This window comes from Anguilla rostrata, chromosome 18 (assembly GCF_018555375.3).
Source record: "Anguilla rostrata isolate EN2019 chromosome 18, ASM1855537v3, whole genome shotgun sequence".
NCBI lineage: Eukaryota > Metazoa > Chordata > Actinopteri > Anguilliformes > Anguillidae > Anguilla > Anguilla rostrata.
In genome coordinates this window covers 9,512,656-9,533,700 of record NC_057950.1, presented here as the reverse complement: position 1 = coordinate 9,533,700, position 21,045 = coordinate 9,512,656, and the positions used below count along the sequence as shown (strand labels likewise).

The 21,045-nt window shown below is 44.3% G+C and overlaps 2 protein-coding genes across 4 annotated transcripts in view; one reads left to right on the top strand and one right to left on the bottom strand.

The window, feature by feature from the left end:
* LOC135245370 (heterogeneous nuclear ribonucleoprotein L-like) overlaps positions 1-831 on the bottom strand; it is a 31,245-nt gene extending 30,414 nt beyond the window's left edge. Inside the window, exon 1 of one of the 2 annotated variants that reach the window (XM_064318450.1) lies at positions 190-831. In XM_064318450.1, coding sequence (XP_064174520.1) covers positions 190-402 — 213 coding nt within the window. In that variant the 5' untranslated portion in view covers positions 403-831. The remainder of the gene's footprint in view (positions 1-189) is intronic. The other variant, XM_064318451.1, reaches the window with a different exon arrangement.
* Positions 832-6,315: 5,484 nt separating this feature from the next.
* galm (galactose mutarotase) lies at positions 6,316-17,326 on the top strand. Of its 2 annotated transcripts, XR_010327002.1 has the most exons (8): positions 6,316-7,213; positions 7,951-8,105; positions 9,718-9,924; positions 10,707-10,788; positions 11,253-11,403; positions 11,899-12,073; positions 15,302-15,451; positions 15,505-17,326. XR_010327002.1 is itself a non-coding variant. In XM_064317001.1 (7 exons), the coding sequence occupies exons 1-7, from the start codon at positions 7,027-7,029 to the stop codon at positions 15,377-15,379; spliced, it is 1,035 nt and encodes a 344-aa protein (XP_064173071.1). In that variant the 5' UTR covers positions 6,316-7,026; the 3' UTR covers positions 15,380-17,326. The 2 variants fall into 2 exon arrangements, 1 of the variants encoding a protein (XP_064173071.1); XM_064317001.1 differs by having other exon boundaries at positions 15,302-17,326.
* Positions 17,327-21,045: the final 3,719 nt, after the last annotated feature.

Below are 21,045 nucleotides of genomic sequence, written 5' to 3'. Positions count from 1 at the left end.
AGGTGTACGTATAGCACGTGGTTGTGCTGTAAAGTTAGTTTTACTGTCTTGTTTATGTAGCTAGCTGTTAATAAAAAACAAGTCAGTAGAATAAAGATAACCTGCAAATGAGCCGCGGTCCATGTTCGTGTGTTCACAGATACAGCTAATACAGCATCTGGCAAATTAGCATACTTAAACTTAGCTCACCCTTCGTGCTGATCCGTATTTCGATGTTGACCAATGGGCCCTCTTTTCGCCACCTGGACCAGCTACATCCTCCTCGTCTCCTAGCAGCCCTGTTGATGCGGAGTCTGAATCCTCTCCTTCTTCCAAGTCCTCGCCCTCCTCTACCTCCGCCGTCTTCAGCCGCTTGGGCGCCCTCTCGTATTCCCCTTCTTCGTACTCCTCTACGAGAGACATTCTGCCAAAAGGCAAATTAAATGCGACGACAACAGCGAATCCTTTAAATGCACACAGACTGGCCAGTCGTGCGAACTTGTCGAGCGTCTCTGGAACCGCGTCGCCCTGTCCGACTGTGTAATTCTCCAGTCGGTGCGTAAAAGGGTAAAGCCGAATGTCACACTCCAGACCGCCTCCTCGTAACTGTACCGTCCCTCTTTGTTCACACTGCAGCGGTGACAGCTACGGCCCACCTCGCAGATCTCCCATTGGACAACCTTCGCTTGCTTCTTAAAAATGTGACCGTTGGTTGGTTAAAGTAACTGCGCATTAACAGCAGGGAACGCGAGCCAAAGACACTCCTGCAGTGGGCAGCACGTAGCGCTGAAGCTTCGTGGATCCACCTGCAGTGGTCGACGAGCCACCGGAACCACGCGCGCATAAGGCAACAGTGACTGACAGCACCGCCACAAACAGCTTCTTCAAGGATGAGAGAAAATCAGGCAGAAATGTCAACGTCAGAGCCTTTCTGACCGATGTGATTTTTTAGTCTACACAATATCCAGATTAAAGTTGTGAACAATATTTGAATGTCGTTTTGTATGTTTATCAAAAGATTTTATTATTACAATGAAGTGCGTCAACAGGACGCTATGTAAAGTTTCCCAATGAATATCAGCATGTATTAGGCTTCACAGCGAGTTTAATTTTTCGAAATTGTTCCCTTTGATATGTCAGTGTTTATGATAAAATTTAAAACAAACTTTTATAAGTGTGACATACGGAAAATAAATTAACAGTTTTTTTTAACATAAATTTAAATAAATAAATAATAAAATAATAAAAGCCCCTGCTTAATATGCATAAACTGTAATATTACTATTTAATTATAATGCATATAAATCAATATTACACTCAACAAATAAGGAAGTACATGCATAAACGTAAAAACACAGACACACATAGACACAAACACAGAAAAGGATATACACCCAGAGATGTTACTCATTTAGATATTTTCTCACAGGCTTATATTCAGTGCTTCAGCACAATGACTGAAAATATTCTAGTGAATTCAGCGTGTCCACAAACTGCTCTCAGCCACCGGGCAGCAGAAACCAACCGAGACAAGGGTAGGGCAGAAAACAGGTATAAACTTGAATTTTTCCTTTATGCGCCTGATTACAAAATCAAAGTGCTAGTTCTGCTTTGCAGCTTCCGTGTCTTCAGAGGCCTTTCTACCACCCAGACGGAGGCTGTCGATTTCAACATTCGCATGCACGTCTTCGTAGTTTAGATTGTCAAACAATTAACTATCTGGTGCAAACTGGCAGGTGAATGTGTGACGATCAGGTTAAACCCAGGACGCAACAACAAGCACATCTTCTGTTCATGTTATTGTTTCCTGCTCTGTGAACGGAGCGGAGCTACGAGTAGCGCCCTGACCGGGTCCTAATCCAGGCAGGATCTGGAGATCCCCTCCCTGATGAGCTGTGCTCCACTGCATTAATTTCGGCTCGTGTGTCGGGCCTCTTGCAACACCGCGGCCCTTGACACAGTACTTGGGCGCTGCCAGGTTTCTCTGGGCCAATGGAAAGAGCACCACCTGTTGGTGTCCCAGTGCGGTGCGTTACATTGCCAGGCACGGGCTGACCTAGGAGGAGGTCGGACTTCGGAAGGTGTACGCCCGCCACGGACACGATTAAGATCGGCCATTTACACACTTTCATGAGGAATTTCATGATAAAGATGGAAAGAATGAAACGAGAAATTAAGCTTTGTGCCTCTTAACAACATGGGAGATGATTTAAGGTTGGATTCAGTACATATCAGACTAACTTCCCCAGGAAAGATTAGGGTTGTAAGGGATGGTAGTTGACTGTTAGAATGAAAGCATGGTTATTAAATGGCTGCAGACAAGGACTGTGTAACTGTATCCCTGAATGCTCAGGATCTCTCTGGAAAACTATTATCATTCAGATTAAGGCATCGTCAGGCCACACTACAGTCAGAGAGTTTGGTGTGTGGTCGTCATGGCCAGAGGAGATGGAATTTAAGAGGATGAAGTGAGATGAAAATGACAGAGGTGATTATTCTGAGCCTGTGAAAACAAGTCTCCTGATCAGACATGAAAGACCAAAACAAAGGGACGGTAAACTGGCATTGCGCTCGCTGCCTTTCCAACAGCATCCGTGATCAGATGAAGCAGTGCACTGCCTGCTGATGACACTTCCACTGTCTGCGCGAGTCATTTCTGCTTTTTCCACAAAAAATCCGCGAGATGAGTAGTACGGCAAGAGCACCGCGCATTTATCCGCAGAACCGCGGCTCTGAAATAACGTCACCGTCTTTCACATCCCTTTTCCGAGTGAGTCAACACAAGATAAATCTGCAAATTGAAAGTCAATAGAAATTGTGCAGATCTGTGTTGAGCCCTGTGCATTTTCATGTCCTTTTCTAGCCTACACTGCGAAAATGTCAACATCGTACACTTCTCTCCATGCAGTAAAATATATTTTTTTGTACACTTACACAACGCTTAAACATACACACACCCTTTAAACATACACTAACACAGGCCTTAAACTGACACTAACACAACCCTTAAACGAACACTAACGCAACCCTTAAACATACACTAACACAGCCCTTAAACGGACACTAACGCAACCCTTAAACGGACACTAACGCAGCCCTTAAACGGACACTAACGCAACCCTTAAGCCTCTTTCACATCTCTTTTCTAATGTAACACTCCCATAACCTGGGCAACTACGCAGCTACCAGCCACAGTCAGCGCGCGCACAGTCGGGATTCAATATGAGAATGTGAACCCAAGTTAGATAAATAACCTTTGAGACACCTGGAGAATCTGGCTTTGATCATTACATTATTTATTTTTTTAGAAGACGGCCAAGCTTCATGCAAGGCCTTTTGTGTCTACAAAAGTGTGCTTCAATAATAATAAACAGAAATATTGGTTTCCTTCACAAATTTGACAGGAAAGCCAAGATTATTTTTGCAGTTATGAGAATGAAGCAATGAAGAATATCTTTTTGTACAAAGCTGCGATCTGGTAGAATAGACTTCCCTCTGAACTGAAATCATGTGCATCGGAGAATCATTTTAAGATATGCTTAAAAGGATGGCTGTTAAATGCTGCGTAACCCTTATTCTTTTAATAATATAATCTCTCAGTGTGCTGTCTGTCCTTTAGTGAATGTATTGTCTTATCTGTTTGTATTGCATTAACTGTACTGTATTGAATGTTTTGTCATGTCTATGTTTGAATGTCAGAGGACCACAATGGAAACAAGCATGTTGGCTTTTTTGTGTTTCTACCCTCAATAGTTTTGAAAGGATTACTGTCTGCCATGCAGTCTTATGACATTTCCATTTTAAATGGTCAAATAAACTCATTTGTTCATTTACTCATTCTTGAGAAGTTATTTGAGGCTGATTTTGTTTAGAGCCCAGTGCTTCAGGCTAATTGTGGAGCCTCAGTGTGAATGAACACGGATGGGTTTTGTAGGTGAGGGATTTTTGTGTCAATTTCAGTCCATATTCCAGACAAAACAGTTTATCTATCCAAGGTTGCTGCTTGCTTAATGCATGTTTTTCCCAAGAAGGTAAAAGGAGAGTTGAGATTTTTTTTTTTTATTATACATGTTGAGCTGCATGGCTTCTTATTTCACAATTGGTTTTAACTAACCGTCTCTTCCTCCTAATTAATAGATAGCAGGTAATAGAGCGACAGGGAGAGAGAGCCACTGGGTTTTATTTTTATTTTTTTAAATACAGAATACAGATTGCATTTATGGGGGGGCTGAAACACATTAACTGTTTTCTGTGAGACTGAAAAGAGGACAACAACAAATTCGGCTTCATGCTAGGATACATCCCTTACAACTATATGACACTTTCCCGGGTAGATGGCTGCTTGTTCACGTGAAATGCCTTCTGGACACTGTAATTGACACGGTTATTGTTCTGAATAAAAAATTTTGAATTATTAACATAAAAATATTTACGACCACCTGCATAATTACTTTTGCATTTTGACTCAGTGGTGCTTTCTTTTGTAACTGTAGCGCAACAGATTAAGTTATGGTTAGGTTAGGGTTATGGTTAGGTTATAGTCAGGTAATCAATTCTGAATGGGACCAGCAGACCTCCACTGCAGCTCATAATTCATTATGGTGTGTTAAAGCCCACACTTAAGTATGTTAAAGCCTTCAGCATAGTGTGTTAAAGCCCACATTGTAGTGTGTTAAAGCCTTCACCATAGTGTGTTAAAGCCCACACTGTAGTGTGTTAAAGCCTACATTGTAATGTGTTAAAGCCTTCGCTGTAGTGTGTTAAAGCCCACACCATAGTGTGTTAAAGCCCACACTGTAGTGTGTTAAAGCCTACATTGTAGTGTGTTAAAGCCTTCACTGTAGCTTGCCTGCACTGATGTAAAGAGATATTGAATGCAGTCATTTATTGGCCAGTAACTGATTGGTTTAGATGCAAAGTTTTCCTGGTTTAAATTCTGTGGTGCTCATCTGGCTCTCAGCTAGGGAAGAGGCAGCAGAAATTTATCGTATAGCAGCGGCTCTGATTTCTCCGTTTATCTGTTGTTGGAACAAATGATGCCCTGCCAGTTCTTAATGGAACTAAATTTAACATGTGGCTTCGGTTGCTACCACCACCATTCAAAGGCATTTAAATGTCTTGCATATTCACATGGTTACTATAGCAACTGATTCATTCAGCCATCAAAAGGAAATTTTTGAATAAATTCAATATAAAGCACACACACACACGCACACACTCAAACATTCACACACTGGCACACACACACACAGACACACACTCACACAGACATACACACACCAAAGTTATAGAGTTCATTCTAGGTTTTGCATTTGCATTTGGAGTCTGTTGCAGTTGTCTCTCAACATGAGGACCAAAGAAGTGTCAATGCCAGTAAAGCAGGCCATCATGAGGCTGAAGAAAGTCATTTAGAGACATAGCCCAAACATTGGATGTGTTACAATCAACAAACTTGCACATTAAGATGCAAGAATAGAGGTAGACCACAGAAGACCACAGCAGAGGATGACTGTAGAATATGTTGAATTGTGAAGACAAACTCATTTTCAAATGTTGAACAGATTAGAATGCTCCACAGGATGTAGGCATCAAAGACTACTATAAAGACTACACCAGCATAACCTCAGAGGGTTCACCGCAAAATGTAAATCACTGGGAAACCTCAAGAAACGAACAGCCAGGTTAGAGTTTGCTAAAAAGTTTTTTAAATATAACTTTTGGAACAATGCTATATGGACAGATTTGAGAAGGGAAAGGAATAAGGTACACCACCACCCCAGAGCTCAGTTAAAAGCGTACCAATCAGACTGTACTTTGGTCATCAAAGGCGTTTGTGTGACTCCTGTATAAACGATAGGTCCCTACAATATTTTTCCTTTTTAAAGTGAATACGAACAGTGGAATCAATTAATTGAAATAACTGATTTTGTTTCACATTAACTGCACACAATTAATCCTGTATTGGACAAAATGCAGTTCAATTACTAATGTAAGCTAAAAATATATGAATTACAGTTAAATGGAATGCAATGCCATTTATATATTGTGTACGAACCCCGGAACAATGCTTTAATTGTACTCATGGTTTTAAATAAACCATGAGTATAAACCATAAATAAATAAATAAAATGAAAAGGGTCAATTTAATAAAAACTACAATACGAGCCGGATAGCTATTGGAATCAACTGCTGATCTCAGATCAGCGAGGTTAAGCTAGTCAAACATACGTTGCGTTTATGTACGTTCTATGATAGGAACTGGAGAAGGTAGGAGGGGCCAGGCGGTGAAGCCTAGGAAGTAACAGGAAACAGCCTCTACTGCGCATGCTTGAGGGCAAAAGCGCTTGCTGCCAATTGAATTCAATGTAGAAAACCAAGATGATTCAAAACCAAAGAAAACCTCATCGGTCCAGTTTTTATGATCATACATACATCATAGTGAGTAGCAGTTTCGGAAAAAATAGTAGTCTTGGTCCAGATGTCTTGGGGAAAAAATAATTTAAATGTGCATATTTTATTACATAATACCTATTTTGCTATCTGCTCTTCATATGAAACCTAACGGTCGTTAATCGGGTTTCAAAATACCACCAGGGACGTTTTATTTTGCCTTCAAAATCTGATATTCCGTATTCACTTTAATAGGAGCACCAATGCTGTGCCCTCAACATGCGCAGTACAGACTTACTTCCGGGACTTCACATGCTTAGGTTAGCTGAAGTCGTCCTTCCTGCCTAGATAAATGTGCATGTCTATGGAATTTAAGTTATTGTGTTCGCAATTTCAGCTGGCCGTGTCAGCTATCTATGCGCGTTTCATCACATTCAGTAAGCCCCGTTTTCGAATTTAGCTGAAACTATTTATTCAAAGCTTCGTTGCAAAAGAAGATTTTTCACTTTGTTTGAAGTGCAAGAAAGCTTCTCGCATTAAAGCAGCAAGCTAACCATAGAGTGCAGATTTATATGAGTAGGAAAATCATTGAGTTTGTCATTGAGTTACAAGCGAAAAAGATTTCTTTGCGAAGTAGGCTCTGAACATTTCATAAGAATGACAGAGGTATCAAAGGAAGAGTTTGGGGTGATACCCGGGCAAGGAAGTGTGGAGAAATGGAAGTTAAAATCACAAAGTGTTACTATAGAAATTATATCACTTGGTTGCATTATAACATCGTTGAAGACCCAAGACAAGAATGGAGAAATGGATGACATCGTCCTGGGATTTGACAGCCTCGAAGGTAACCTTAGGTTTTCGCGCAGTCGTGTATGAACAATATTCAACTTAATTAAAATTGTAAAAATAAAAATTGTAAATCGATATCATTAATGACAATATCAACCTCAAATAGAGGGCTTATAGCCTACATAAACCACAAAATCGCGTGATTATACGCCAGTGGTAGAAAAAATACTTACGGGCAATAGATCAGCAATAAAAACTTGGAAAGTCATTTAGAGCTCTGAACGTTTTAGTTTCTTTCGATTTTTTACCGGTGTCTCACATGCAAGCTTCTATGTTTAAAATGCCAATGTAGCAATACACATTTGCGATAAGGGGCCCGTAGGCTACATCTTGTTAAGATGGGGAGGGTCTTTTGTGTCGTTTACTTGCTGCATTTTTTAAAATTGATTTATCATAATTAAAATGACTGAACCGATAATGTCAGCACCGTGATTGTGCTTACTGTATATTTAGACACTTAAAAAAAAATGAGAGTGGGTTTTGAATTATTCTAAAGGCCTTGCATCATGTTTTTTTATGAAGGACCACATCACTCAAAAACAAGTGAAACCGGAACATATAAGAAACCATTGGGTGGGCAGCATTCCCAACGGGTTTTTTTGGGAATGTGTTGTGCATTGTTAAACACAAGTTAAACCACGGACGTTTCGGAATTTTTCGCTGTCACGAGAGGTTTTAGAGTTCTATATGATGGTACTGCGCGACAGGGAGTGACAATAATGTTTCCTGCAGGCTATCTGACAAATCCCCGATACTTCGGAGCTGTCGTTGGACGGGTGGCCAATAGGATCGCCAAGGGGAAGTTCACGATCGATGGGAAGGAATATCAGTTGGCCATCAATAACGGGCCAAATTCCCTCCACGGGGGGCTGAAAGGCTTTGACAAGGTAAGATGATGAATATATGAGAAAGAGATATGTAATAAATAATAATCTGAGAGAGAAAAAGAATTCATTTCAGCAATACAGCACCTCCTGGACTCTTCAGAAAAGCAGCATTGAAATGTGTGCATTACATTACATTACAGGCATTTAGCAGACGCTCTTATCCAGAGCGACTTATATTGTATCCAATTATACAGCTGGATATATACTGGAGCAATGCAGGTTAAGTACCTTGCTCAAGGGTACAACGGCAGTGTCTTACCGGGGAATCGAAACTGCGACCTTTAGGTTACAAGACCAGCCCCTTCGCCATTATACTACACTGCCTCTGTGCATGTGCGTGTATTCAGTGCTATTCCAGTTCGGTTTGAGGTAGTCATTTTCCAGCTCACTGGTTCCTCAGCACCCTTCAAAACATTTCCTCTGGTCTAGTAGCTTTCCTGGCTTCCGTTCTGACAGCAGCAAGTAAAATGAGGGGATCTCGCCGGGCCTTTCAGGACACCAGGGCCGCTCTTTCATCCGGGACTCAGTTTGAGTGCTCCGTACTAAACACGCAAAAAAAAGTGCAACAGCATATTCTTCTCTGGGGAAAAAAAAAAGGAGACGACGACAGATTTCTGAAATGTCCTCATGCAACCAAGCCAATAATTAGACCCGCCCCCTAAGTGGTTGGCTGCTGGTGACGAAGTGACATCCTCTCGCTAACACTGTCACCAGGAATCGTCGGTATCACGTTTGCCATGTCCCAGTGGCTGTTAGAATGAGGCTTTTACCCAGACCTGTATTGAAGCAATGGATAGAGTTCAGTGCGTGCCACACGCTGAGTCCGAACAGTCCAGCCTCAGGCCTCGTCGCTTTCCCTCCACATAATTACATTTCAGCCAATTAATGCGCAGTGAATGCTGATAATGGCTCTGCAAATAGCACTCCGCTACCGTATCCGCTGACCGCCCAGCGAATCGAAACCTATCAAAAATTCCAGCCCCTGATGGCCGTGGACAGATGGGCAGATTTGCTGACAACCTGCCCAGATCCACTGAGGATATTTTGTAGTGCTTGAACTCCACAACCCTTATTATCACGTCTCTAGTGGAACAAAACAAACACCAGTACTCATTTCGGTTCTGAAAATATATATATTTTTTAAAACTCAGGAGTCTCATTACACAAAGGTGTGAAAGTGTGTAAAACAAAAAGAGTGACACACACACTCACGCTCAGAAGGCCTTTAAATTGCTAAGAGACAATAACTCACACCATAAGAAGAAACAATCAGACTGAGGGGGGAGCTGGGATCTGTTATGACTCACTCAGCCTGGTCTCACACACATTGTGTTTGTGTTGCAGCAGGATTATAAACTGCCTTTGTGCTGTGGCAGGATTATATACTGTGTTTGTGCTGTGGCAGGATTATTGACTGTGTTTGTGCTGCGGGAGGATTATAAACTGCGTTTGTGCTGTGGCAGGATTATAAACTGCGTTTGTGCTGTGGCAGGATTATAAACTGTGTTTGTGCTGTGGCAGGATTATTAGCTGTGTTTGTGCTGTGGCAGGATCATTAGCTGTGTTTGTGCTGTGGCAGGATCATTAGCTGTGTTTGTGCTGCGGGTTTTAGGCCATCTGGACGAGTGAAGCCACAGCCGACGGTGTGAGGCTGTCGCTGACCAGCCGGGACGGGGAGGAGGGCTACCCTGGGGAGCTGAGTGCCACCGTCACCTACAGCCTGCAGGGAGACACCCTCACCGTCCAATACCACGCCTCCTCCAGCCAGGCCACGCCCATTAACCTCACCAACCACTCCTACTTCAACTTGGCTGGACATGTGAGATCAAATCGCCTATCAGTATCCTCCCCTCCTGTTCACCTATCCAATCAGTATCATCCCCTCCTATTCGCATATCCAATCAGCATCATTTCCTTCTATTCACCTATCCAATCAGCATCCTCTCCTTTTATTCACCAGTCCAATAAGATAACATAACATAAATAAACTGTACCTAGTGCTCTGGTTACCTACAGGCTCTAGATAGTATCTAACACTGATCAGCAGTGGAGCAGAGCTAGAATTTCTCAGATTACCCTTCTTAACTAACATTAGCTCAGGCGTGTCTGTAGGATGACCATCTCCCCAGGCACAGTCTAAAAATATTACTGTTAGCATTAAGGCGAGAGAAACCATAAATATCTCATCGCATTAATATTTTGCCATTAGCTCTGAAATTGGAATTAAGGACAAGTAAGTTTTGCACATTAAAAAATGGAGTCATTAAGCATTTCAAATTTAGGCATTAACTCGGACAGCCCTAGTTTTTAAAAAAATGGATCAATATGATACAGCATACTTTACTTATTCTTTATACGTTCTTCATCATTTAGACTGTAAGAATGTCCCACACATGTATGACAGTGTGTATGTTTACCCCCCTCCGCAGGTAAATGGGATTAAATCTTATTTTAGTGTGAAAAGCTTACTAGGAAACTGCATTTTGTGCTCGTCAGGTGTTGAAATTGAATCGCTTCGCTGAAGCCGGTGTTTGTTCAGTGAGTGTTTTATGGCTGTAATGGTGGCGTTCTGAGCTCTTTGTGCTGAACGTGCTTTTCCAGGGGACCCCAGACATATACGACCATCTGGTGTCAATCACAGCTGATGCCTACCTGCCTGTGGACGACACTATGATTCCCACAGGTCAGATGAACATTTCTCTCTGTCACTCCTTTATTCTCAATAAATATATTTTTCTGTTACGTACTGTATGTGTGGCTGTGCAGTATAAGACACACTAATGAAAACCTTGGAATTTCTTTGTGGGTTTTTAGCATTCCATGCCACTGAAACTGATGAGAATGTGTAAGAGTGAATGTGAGTGAAAGTGAATGTGTGAGCAGTGAGCTGCTTGCTGTGGCAGTGATGAGGTCATGGGGCAGTTTCTTAGTCACTCTCTCTCTCATGATCTCTCACTCTCCCTCACATGCTCTCACATCCTCTCTCTCCCTCACATGCTCTCTCTCTCACACATGCTCTCACAAGGGTGGGAGGGGCCTATCTCTAACAGCATCGAACTGAAGGGTGGGAGGGGCCTATCCCTGACTGCACTGAGCTGAAGGGTGGGAGGGGCCTATCTCTGACTGCCGGTATGCTCACCTCCGTAGGGGAAATCAGGGCTGTAGATGGCTCACCCTTTGACCTCCGAAAGCCTGTGCTGATTGGTCCACGTTTAAAGGAAGTCCCAGGACCAGGTTTTGACCATAACTTCTGCCTGTCATCTCCTGGGGAGCCCCCGGAGGAGCGACCATGTGCCAGGTCAGATGGACTGACTTCCTGCATTTCCACGGCAACTGCAAACCTCACATCCCCATCAGCTTCCTGTCTGTCCAATCATGCTGATGACTGGGAACAAAGTATCAGTGCAGATATTTATACTCCACACATGTATACATACATGCATATATAGCACAGACTGTAAGTATTTGGACAGTGACATAATCTTTGTTGTTTTGGCTCTGTACTCCAGCACATTGGGTTTGAAATCCATTACACAGTGACTCCTCCCACTCTAACCCCATGCTTACCTCATTATGCAGTGACTCCTCCTACTCTGACCCCATACACATGCCTCACTTTGCAGTGACTCCTCCTACTCTAACCCCACACTCACCTCATTATGCAGTGACTCCTCCCACTCTCACCCCATACACATGCCAAATTATGCAGTGGCTCCTCCTACTGTGACCCCGCCCATGCCTCATTATGCATTGACCCCTCCCACTCTAACTATCCCTCCCCTTCTCCCTGCAGGGTGCACCACCCAAAGAGTGGGCGGGTTTTGGAAGTGAGCACAACCCAGCCGGGCGTGCAGTTCTACACCGCAAACTTCCTCGATGGCAGCCTGCGGGGCAAGGGCGGGGCCACCTACCCCAAACACAGCGCCTTTTGCCTGGAGACCCAGAACTGGCCCAACGCCGTCAACCAGGTACGGAGTGGTGCCGCTCAAATCCCAAACACAGTCCAGCCCCCCCCACCCACCCACAGGAGACATGATAGCCTGTCTACCATCTTCAGTGTGACTAATGAAGTTAAGTCAAGCTTATGCCATTAATATTAATTGCTTGCTCTGTGTTATTTATTTAGCAGAATAAATATGTATGTTGTGAGGTTTTGTGATTAAAGCTTTCAGTAATTTCCTATCATCTGAAGGCCTCCTTGGCAGCACCCTGAGGACCCATTTTGGGCCCCGGCCCACCCTGTGGAGAACCACTGTGCTGTGTCGCATGCTGAAATGTTCTTTTTCCCTTCTAAGTGTACAAGTCAGCAACTCTTCTTAGAATATTTCAATTATAAATATAAAATGTGTTCTAGAGAATTGATAAATTACCAATGAGACCAACTACCTTATAAGATCACAACTGACTGTGTAGATGGATCTAGAATAATTTGCCATTATAACTTTGAGCAAGGCCATGAAGCTGATGAAGAAATGTTTTCAGTAGTACGTAAAGTAAACCATAAACAGCTTGAATCTCTGGTCTGAAAACGTTTCCCAGTTAGTGTCACTTAGGAGTTGTACACACAGCTGCCGGTCTTAAAAAGTAAATAGCTGATAATGGTTAATCGAGTTGGTCGGGAGAAAATGCGTCATGGAGCTGAATCAGGAATTTGGTTCAGTGCTCAAATTGCATTTGTGTGAACACAAACATTTTTTTAATGGAATGAGAGTCGACCCACTGTATCTCTGTACTCTTCGGATGTGGCTGAATACCAAGACACTGTCAGACACTACAGGAGCTGCAATTTGTCATGTTCTAATGTGCTTTCTAGAAGAGGCTCAAATGTCAGACATAATGGGCACTAACTGGATTTTTGCCATCTATTTGGGCTGAGAGTGCAGACAGCAGAACCTGGGCATTATCCAGGTTTTTGTTGCCGTAGCGATGGCTATCCAATGGGGTGGATCCCGGACCATCAGCCACACCCAAAATCCCATTCTCTAGGATGGGGTGGGTGGGCAGATTTTAATCCAGCCTTATTAACTGCACAGAAAAGCTGCAGTAAAGCAGAGTGAGCTACAGGTCTGATGTGGTGGGGTGAGATCTAGAGTCACACACGCACGGCGTACCCACTACATGTCGCACCCCTCCCGTGTGCCGAAGCACCTCAGGCCACGCCCACCTCTGTGGCCGTCAGTGATCCCTGTCCATCTGCTGCAGGTACATGTCCTGACCCGGCATCTCGCTCAGGTTCAGGAGTACAGAGGAATTATAACCAGACCAATTATAACCCCAAAATGTAGGCTGGCAGGGTGCTTATAACCCCATAATGAAGGCTGGCTGGGCCCTTATAACCCTATAATGAAGGCTGGCTGGGCCCTTATAACCCTATAATGAAGGCTGGCTGGGCCCTTATAACCCCATAATGAAGGCTGGCTGGGTGCTTATAACCCCATAATGAAGGCTGGCTGGGTGCTTATAACCCCATAATGAAGGCTGGCTGGGTGCTTATAACCCCATAATGAAGGCTGGCTGGGTGCTTATAACCTCATAATGAAGGCTGGCTGGGCCCTTTGTGGACTGTGGTCTATAGCGCTTCAGCTGGGATGTGTAGCCCGAGTGTAAACAATGCCACTGCTCTAATCCCCATGTCACACAGAGCTTTTAGCTTCCGCGCTTTCAGGCGCATTAATGGCTGGCAATTTGGAGGCTGGTAATTACAGCATTTGTGTTGGAGCAGGGCTGGATACGTGGGCCGCATGCTTAGCAGTGCCAGCCGGTGCTAACTGGCCCAGCGCTTGATTGCTGTTAGCATTGGATTGAGTTCAAGAACAAAGTGAGCATCCAGACATCAGATTGAGAGGCACCGCCATTTGCATATATATCAGAAAAGGCGGCACTCAGCCACGGGGGAGGGGGTAAGGCACATTCACCATTACGTTACATTTATTTGGCAGACGCTTTTATCCAAAGCGACGTACAATAAGTGCATTCCGAAGGTCATTGGAACCGCTACAAAACACGGGACCAACAAAGTACAATATTCATTATGTAACAGTTATTCAGAGCCATGAACACATTAAGTCCAGTTCACACAGTAAGCATAGACTAGGTCAGACGGTAATGTTAAGTCAAACTAGGAGGCAACACAGCGAGTTACAACATCAAGATAACGATACAAGTGCAATATGAGGGCATGGGTGGAGGTACATGTGTAACATGGAAGTGCTGCAAGAACAAAGTAGAAGGATTCAAGTGATAAGAGTGATCCTATGTTGCGAGTGCCCTGCGGAGGGGTGATAGTTAGTCCAGGTACTGTCTGAAGAGCTGCGTGTTCAGACTGCTACCAACAGCACCGCCTCACCGTCCCCCTCATATTTCCTCAGATTGGTAGATATGTCCCTGTTTATTATGCTGTGCAGAGGCAGGTGCGAAGCGGGTCGCCTCTGTGGAGATCACACACAGCTAACGGGCTCGCTAGCAGCAGCATATTATCATATGAAACAAATTCACAACAGCTTTAGGGAGCTGCTGATGTATAATCATCCTCTGTCTTTTCCAAAGTGGGCTGATCTACCACAGTAATTTTAAAAGGAGGCTCTCAGCTGGGATTACGCAACTTGCAGCCAAAACGTTTTGGTGTGCTTATCTACTACCACGGCCCTTGGTCATGTAACACAGGTGCCCTGGAGACGTACCTCAGACTCCACAGTACCCTAGCAATCACCTCCTGCCTGTCCCTAGCAACCACAGCTGTCTCCATTAGCCACACATGGCATTCAAGTAATCCATTGCAGCCTCCCAGAATGCAATTCAGTTGCATAGCGACAAACACAAGAAGCTGTTGCGCTGTGCTGGAACTCGAAGTAAAGTCCACCAGTGGGTGGTTATGGAAAGGTGATTTCAGTACGGACGGGGCTTTACAAAAGAGCTAAGCTAAAAACACCATCCGGTTTGCACTTCTGGTAAACGTCTTTACTGACCTGGCAATGCAGGAGTGTTTACTGCAGTAGTTTGCCTTCCCTAACCCTAACCAGTGTCGGCTATGCACACGGCCCTAAGCTCGGCTAGCAGCGTAAGAGAAAAGGAAGTGAAATAGAGACTGTGAGCACTGGAGCTACAGATGGGGTTTCTGGATTAGGGACTGCTTTAGCTGCAGAAACTGCCGCCCTGCCGCCGCACCTGTTGGACTCACCGTGACCTCCACTTTCCAGCCCGAGTTCCCCAACACCCTGCTGAGGCCAGGAGAGACCTACAGCCACACCACACGCTTCAGCTTCACCACTGCCTGAAACCAGCAGAGGCCCACAGCCACACTGCACACTTCAGCTTCAGCTTCTCTACCGCCTGAGGCCAGCAGAAACCTGCAGCCACACCACACGCTGCAGCTTCACCACTGCCTGAAACCACCAGAGGCCTACAGCCACACCACACAGCTTCAGCTGCTCCACTGCCTGAGACCAGCAGAGACCTACAGCCACACTACAGCTTCAGCTTCACCACAGCCTGAGACCAGCAGAGACCTACAGCTTCACCTTCTTCACTGTCTGAAACCACTAGAGACCTACAGCCATATCACACAGCTTTAGCTTCTCCACTGCCTGAGCCCAGCAGAGACCTACAGCCACACCACAACTTCACCTTCTTCACTGTCTGAAACCACTAGAGACCTACAGCCATATCACACAACTTTAGCTTCTCCACTGCCTGAGCCCAGCAGAGACCTATAGCCACACCAGCTACTTCAGCTTCTCCGCCACCTGAGACCAGCAAAGGAGTCCAGTGAAGCACCACAACTCATCTCACTTGCATTGTGGAACACGTCACTCCTCATGTTAATTCACACGCTTACGCCAGCCATGTTACAGTAAAATACACGCTTACTCCAGCCATGTTACAGTAAGCCACACGCTTACGCCAGCCATGCTGAACCACACGCTTACGTTGGCCATGCTACTCCATGCGCTTACATTAGCCATGCTGAACCACACGCTTACGTTGGCCATGCTACACCATGCGCTTACATTAGCCATGCTGAACCACATTCTTACGTTGGCCATGCTACACCATGCGCTTACATTAGCCATGCTGAACCACATGCTTACGTTGGCCATGCTACACCATGCGCTTACATTAGCCATGCTGAACCACATGCTTACGTTGGCCATGCTACACCATGCGCTTACATTAGCCATGCTGAACCACATGCTTACGTTGGCCATGCTACACCATGCGCTTACATTAGCCATGCTGAACCACACGCTTATGCCAGCCATGCTGAACCACACGCTTACGTTGGCCATGCTACACCATGCGCTTACATTAGCCATGCTGAACCACACACTTACGCTAGCCATGCTAAACCACACACTTACGCTAGCCATGCTAAACCACACACTTATGCTAGCCATGCTAAATCACATGCTTACTCCAGCCATGCTAAACCACAGACTTACTCCAGCCATGCTAAACCACAGACTTACTCTAGCCATGCTAAATCACATGCTTACGCTAGCCGTACTCGGCCTGTAGATAATTAGGGACAAACATGTTACAACGACCAGCTCAAAATTCCATGTAAACATTTTTGTTTATCCCACTCTCCAACTCCGGCAAGTACGTCTCCTCAATCACCACTAACACCCGGGATGTCTGCGCTAATTTTCTTTCACAGCTGACTGAGCCAGAGAGGAGGTTGCGTGCATTAGGCGGCTGACATTGTGCTCTGGGGCTAATGAGGCTATTTAAAGACGTGGGTAACTGCAGGGATCCTCTGCCAGTCCTGTGTGATCAGATGGAGATGTGACTGAAAGCCAAGTGAATGACTTCACTTATGCTCTAACAAACACACTGCTCTGCCTTGTGACTTTTCCACCATGTCTAGCGTGTACTGCAGTCATATCAAAAGGTGGTAGGTTCATCTGTGTATACTCAACTTGCCAAATTTCAACAGATTTCTCTCAAAGCAAACCATCAGAGGGGGAGGGGGAGGGGGAGAGAGAGAGAGAGATGTACATGTGTATAAGGCTAATCCCTTACCTCCTCACAGGGGACCAAAACTGACCAGCTCTGGATCCTGGCAGATGTGGTTTATCTGAGATGGGCATCATAGACCAGCTCTGTACTTTTCATTCCAAGCAGGTTCTCCTGTGGGAGCGTCTTTTTCTGGTTCCTCGGCCTGTGTCTGCTGCACTTTCTGGTTTTGGAGAAAAAATAAACAAATCACCAGAAGTTTTCTCCTTCTGTTTCCCTTGGCATTCTGTCTTTAACTTACTGAGAAACCTTCTGTTACAGCAGGTCTTTACTGACCCGCGTGCTGCCGCGTGGGATTCTGTGAAAGCCAACCACAGGGAAGAGGCTAGATTCAAACCCACTTTAAATTGCATTAAATTCCACTTTAATGGCCACCAACTCAATGCTCAGTACACACTCAGTATGTCCTGAGCGATTTTTATAATAACGTGCACAAACACTGAAATTAGTTTCCCGCTCCAATTATACATTCATGTTAACTACCTGATAACACAAGCCCATTCAAAGTGTTCCAGAACTACACAGCTGAATGATTTAATATCAACATTGCAATTACAACAGCAGTTCTGTTTAAATATAAATTACAATGTGGTTGATGGCTGAGAATAGATGGGAGCTATGACTCACTTTGAGCCGATTGCTCACATTGTGGGCTTGGCTGTAAGAAAATTTGTTCACTGTGTTCCCTCAGCTGGGGTGTGAATTAAAGATGATTCTCAGATAAAAACACAAATAAAAGAACATCAGCCTCTCATCTGTAGAAGACACTGACTGCACCCACCAGCTGCTACAGTCAGCCAGAGCCACACCAACCTGCTCTTCAGACAAGAGAGAGTACGGGACCTTGAGCCAGATCTTCTCGCCTGCACAACATGTACCACAGAGGAAAAAAATACAATGGTGGTGGTGATGGTGACAATTATTATTATTATTATTATTATTATTATTATTATTATATGCGTTTATTTAGGTAACTTTTCCATACAAGGACAAAATCATAATTGCAAAGGAGGAGAAAAACACCAACCTGGGTCTCATGTGTCTCAGGCTAGAGCTTGCCCAGGCTGCTCACTCGGGATCTGATGAATCTTGAAAATCCCTTCCTCTCCCCCCTGCCCCCCCCAGTTCTCATTGGGGGCAAACATCCCCCGTAATTTGATATTCAAATATTCCCTGCATCAGTGGACTGAATATTCTTAAATCATCACTGCATGACACCACTTTCTCACACCGAGTGCGCATAATGACTCAGTGACCCGAGATCACCCCTCACTTGCTCTGCATCGCTCACTTATTTCAGCCATTACACCCCTCTTCATGAATACTGATGGAAAAAAAATCGGTTTTGGGAACATCTTCCATTTTTGTTATTTAATAAGCATTTGCATAATGGCCAAAGGAACCGATTGGAAATCTTGCGGTTGGATATCTTAATAATAAAATATTCCAATACGTCCATAATTCATGCGCACACGTAACTTAAAAATACAATCACAAGAGCACAATAAGAGAACATTTAACAATGGCTGAGAAATCATGCACCTTAGAGGGAGGAGTTTCTTCACTGACTTCAGTGTATGGCAGATCTTCAGCATCACTGTACTTTGAGCATACAGAAAAGTGCTATATAAATGCAATCATTCATTCATTCATTCATTCATTCACTTGCCATGAAAGCCACACACTGCATCTTCTGCACCCCTGCACCTTTCAGCTCCACAAAAGAACACCCCAGGGGGACACCTGCCCCAAGATTACCTACATAAACCTCCCTTTCTGGGAGGAAAAATGTAACAAAAAAAAGCTGGTGCGGTGGCTCCAGTTTATGCATTTATCCCATTCCAGATCCATCAAAGAAAATATCAATTTTTTCCTCAGCTGGTTCTCAGTGGGGCTCTTGAGGTGAGCTAAACTTGGAACTGAAATTTGATGGTCCCTGTGGCGTTTGTACTGAGGTCAGCAGCTAGATTAGCATGGATTTACCCTTTGGCAACTTCACATGGCCAGGCTTAAATTCATTTTGCATCAGAAATGTGTTCTGGGAGATATGATTTAATATCAGATAGGAGCCACAGAGCCCCTGCCAACAGAGCGTCTAGTTCTCATCTCCCACATAAGCAAGACAATAGCAGGCCAAGCTAGCCAAGTAAAAGGCGATTCACACTGAGTATATTAGCTCATTGAGTACAGCTAATTAATATTCAAGGTAGATCACGCAGTAACTGAGAATGCTCTAGCTGCTTACTGTTCAGCCATTTTAAAAATTACATTAAGCCTGCATTACTGGACTCAAGAAAATACAAAACCCACAATGCATTGAACCTTGGAGAGGATGGGCTTCAGCAGCAGAAGACCACGCTGGGTTCTGCTCCCGCCAGCTAAGAACAGGAAGATGAGGATACAGTGACAGTGTCCTCGTTGCCATACAGTACCACTTATGGGCTCGAACCCCAGGTTTAAAAAGAGCCTACCACCTTGGCTCAAAAACAAAATCGAGCCAATCCCATGTTGTTCAGGCAATGATTTATTTGGTGTAGTCCAACACAGAACAAATGTTCGTTCTGCCTTCAAATATACACTTAAATTTCCTTTGGCAACATCAGACCAAATCCTATTTTGATAGCCCTTTGAATTTAATTTCCATGATTTTCATTTGAACATTCCTTAGGCACATGCCAAAAAAACCGCACAAGTGGAATAATATTTGACATGGTTTTCTTTTACAACCTGCCATGGTTGCGTTAAACGTCAGCACATATAAAACACCACACTCTCTCCATGCACCCTCGTTACATTAAGAAAATCCAATGTGGATTCAAATGCCTTCCACAATAATGTGCAGCATCACACAACTCAAGTTCTATTTTAAGCACTAAACTAGACAATGAAGGAAAACACATTTGAAGCCTTGTAAATATAACAGAGTCATTCCTTTTTCTTTTAAAAAAGTGAAAAAACCCTTTTCTGCTCGCTCCACCCAGAGTAGCTCCAGGTGTGGCCATGCCAGTACTTGGTGCGCTGGTCTTAGTGGCTCTCTGGCACTCCATGAGCACTGTTTTTGGTTCCATCTTGAGCTCTGTGTGAAGCTTCTCTGCTCGGCTTAGTTGTTGATATCAATCTTCACCAAGAGGCGTTGCTATGTTGATATCATTTGTGCCATTAGAACACCTGAAATCTCAGCATTGTATCTGAAATAAATTCTTCAAAAAAGAAATGTCTTGTCTGAACTAATAAAAGAGATTATAATTTTATTTTTCAAATATATGACCACTGGTCATGTTCAGGGCAATTTAAATGAGTTGCTCAATTAACTGTGCCTGGCTTCATTTAATAATTATTAATTTATGAATGCCGGATCATGTTATTATATTACAAACATGTTTGGGCTGAAATAGAAGCCAAATGGCAGATACACCCAGTTAAATGAAGCCAGATGCAGATTTCTACTCCTATCACAGTTGAACCCAAAAGCCAACGAATCAAAGTCTCTGCTGGAGACAGAAGCGAGTTTCCGTCAGAACCAGGACAGGGAGACCCCGCCTAACCACTGCCTGTGGCACAGGGAGTGGGGAGGTGCACAGGGAGGTGAGTCCTCCAGGTGAAGCACAGCAGGTGTGGCCACATAGGGGCGTGGCCGCGTACAGGGCGTGGCCACGTATGGGCATCAGTCCCTCGCGCACGGAGGCTGACGAATGATGCGTGAGATGAGCTGACGATGCTGGTGGTGATCTGAGCCCAGGGCTGTCCAGCTCCGCGGCTGCTCTACACTCCCACTGCCAGAGACTCCCAACCCAAACATCAGCACTCCCACTACCACAGAGACCCCAAACCCCAACATCAGCACCCCACTACCCCAGAGACCCCCAAACCCCAACATCAGCACTCCACTACCACAGAGACCCCAAAACCCCAACATCAGCACCCC

Coding starts and splice junctions, on each gene's coding strand:
- galm (XM_064317001.1), top strand. CDS start 7,027: ATGACAGAGGTATCAAAGGAAGAGTTTGGGGTGATACCCGGGCAAGGA. Junction 10,789..11,252: donor CGACACTATGATTCCCACAG/GTCAGATGAACA, acceptor TCACCTCCGTAG/GGGAAATCAGGGCTGTAGAT. Junction 12,074..15,301: donor GGCCCAACGCCGTCAACCAG/GTACGGAGTGGT, acceptor TCCACTTTCCAG/CCCGAGTTCCCCAACACCCT.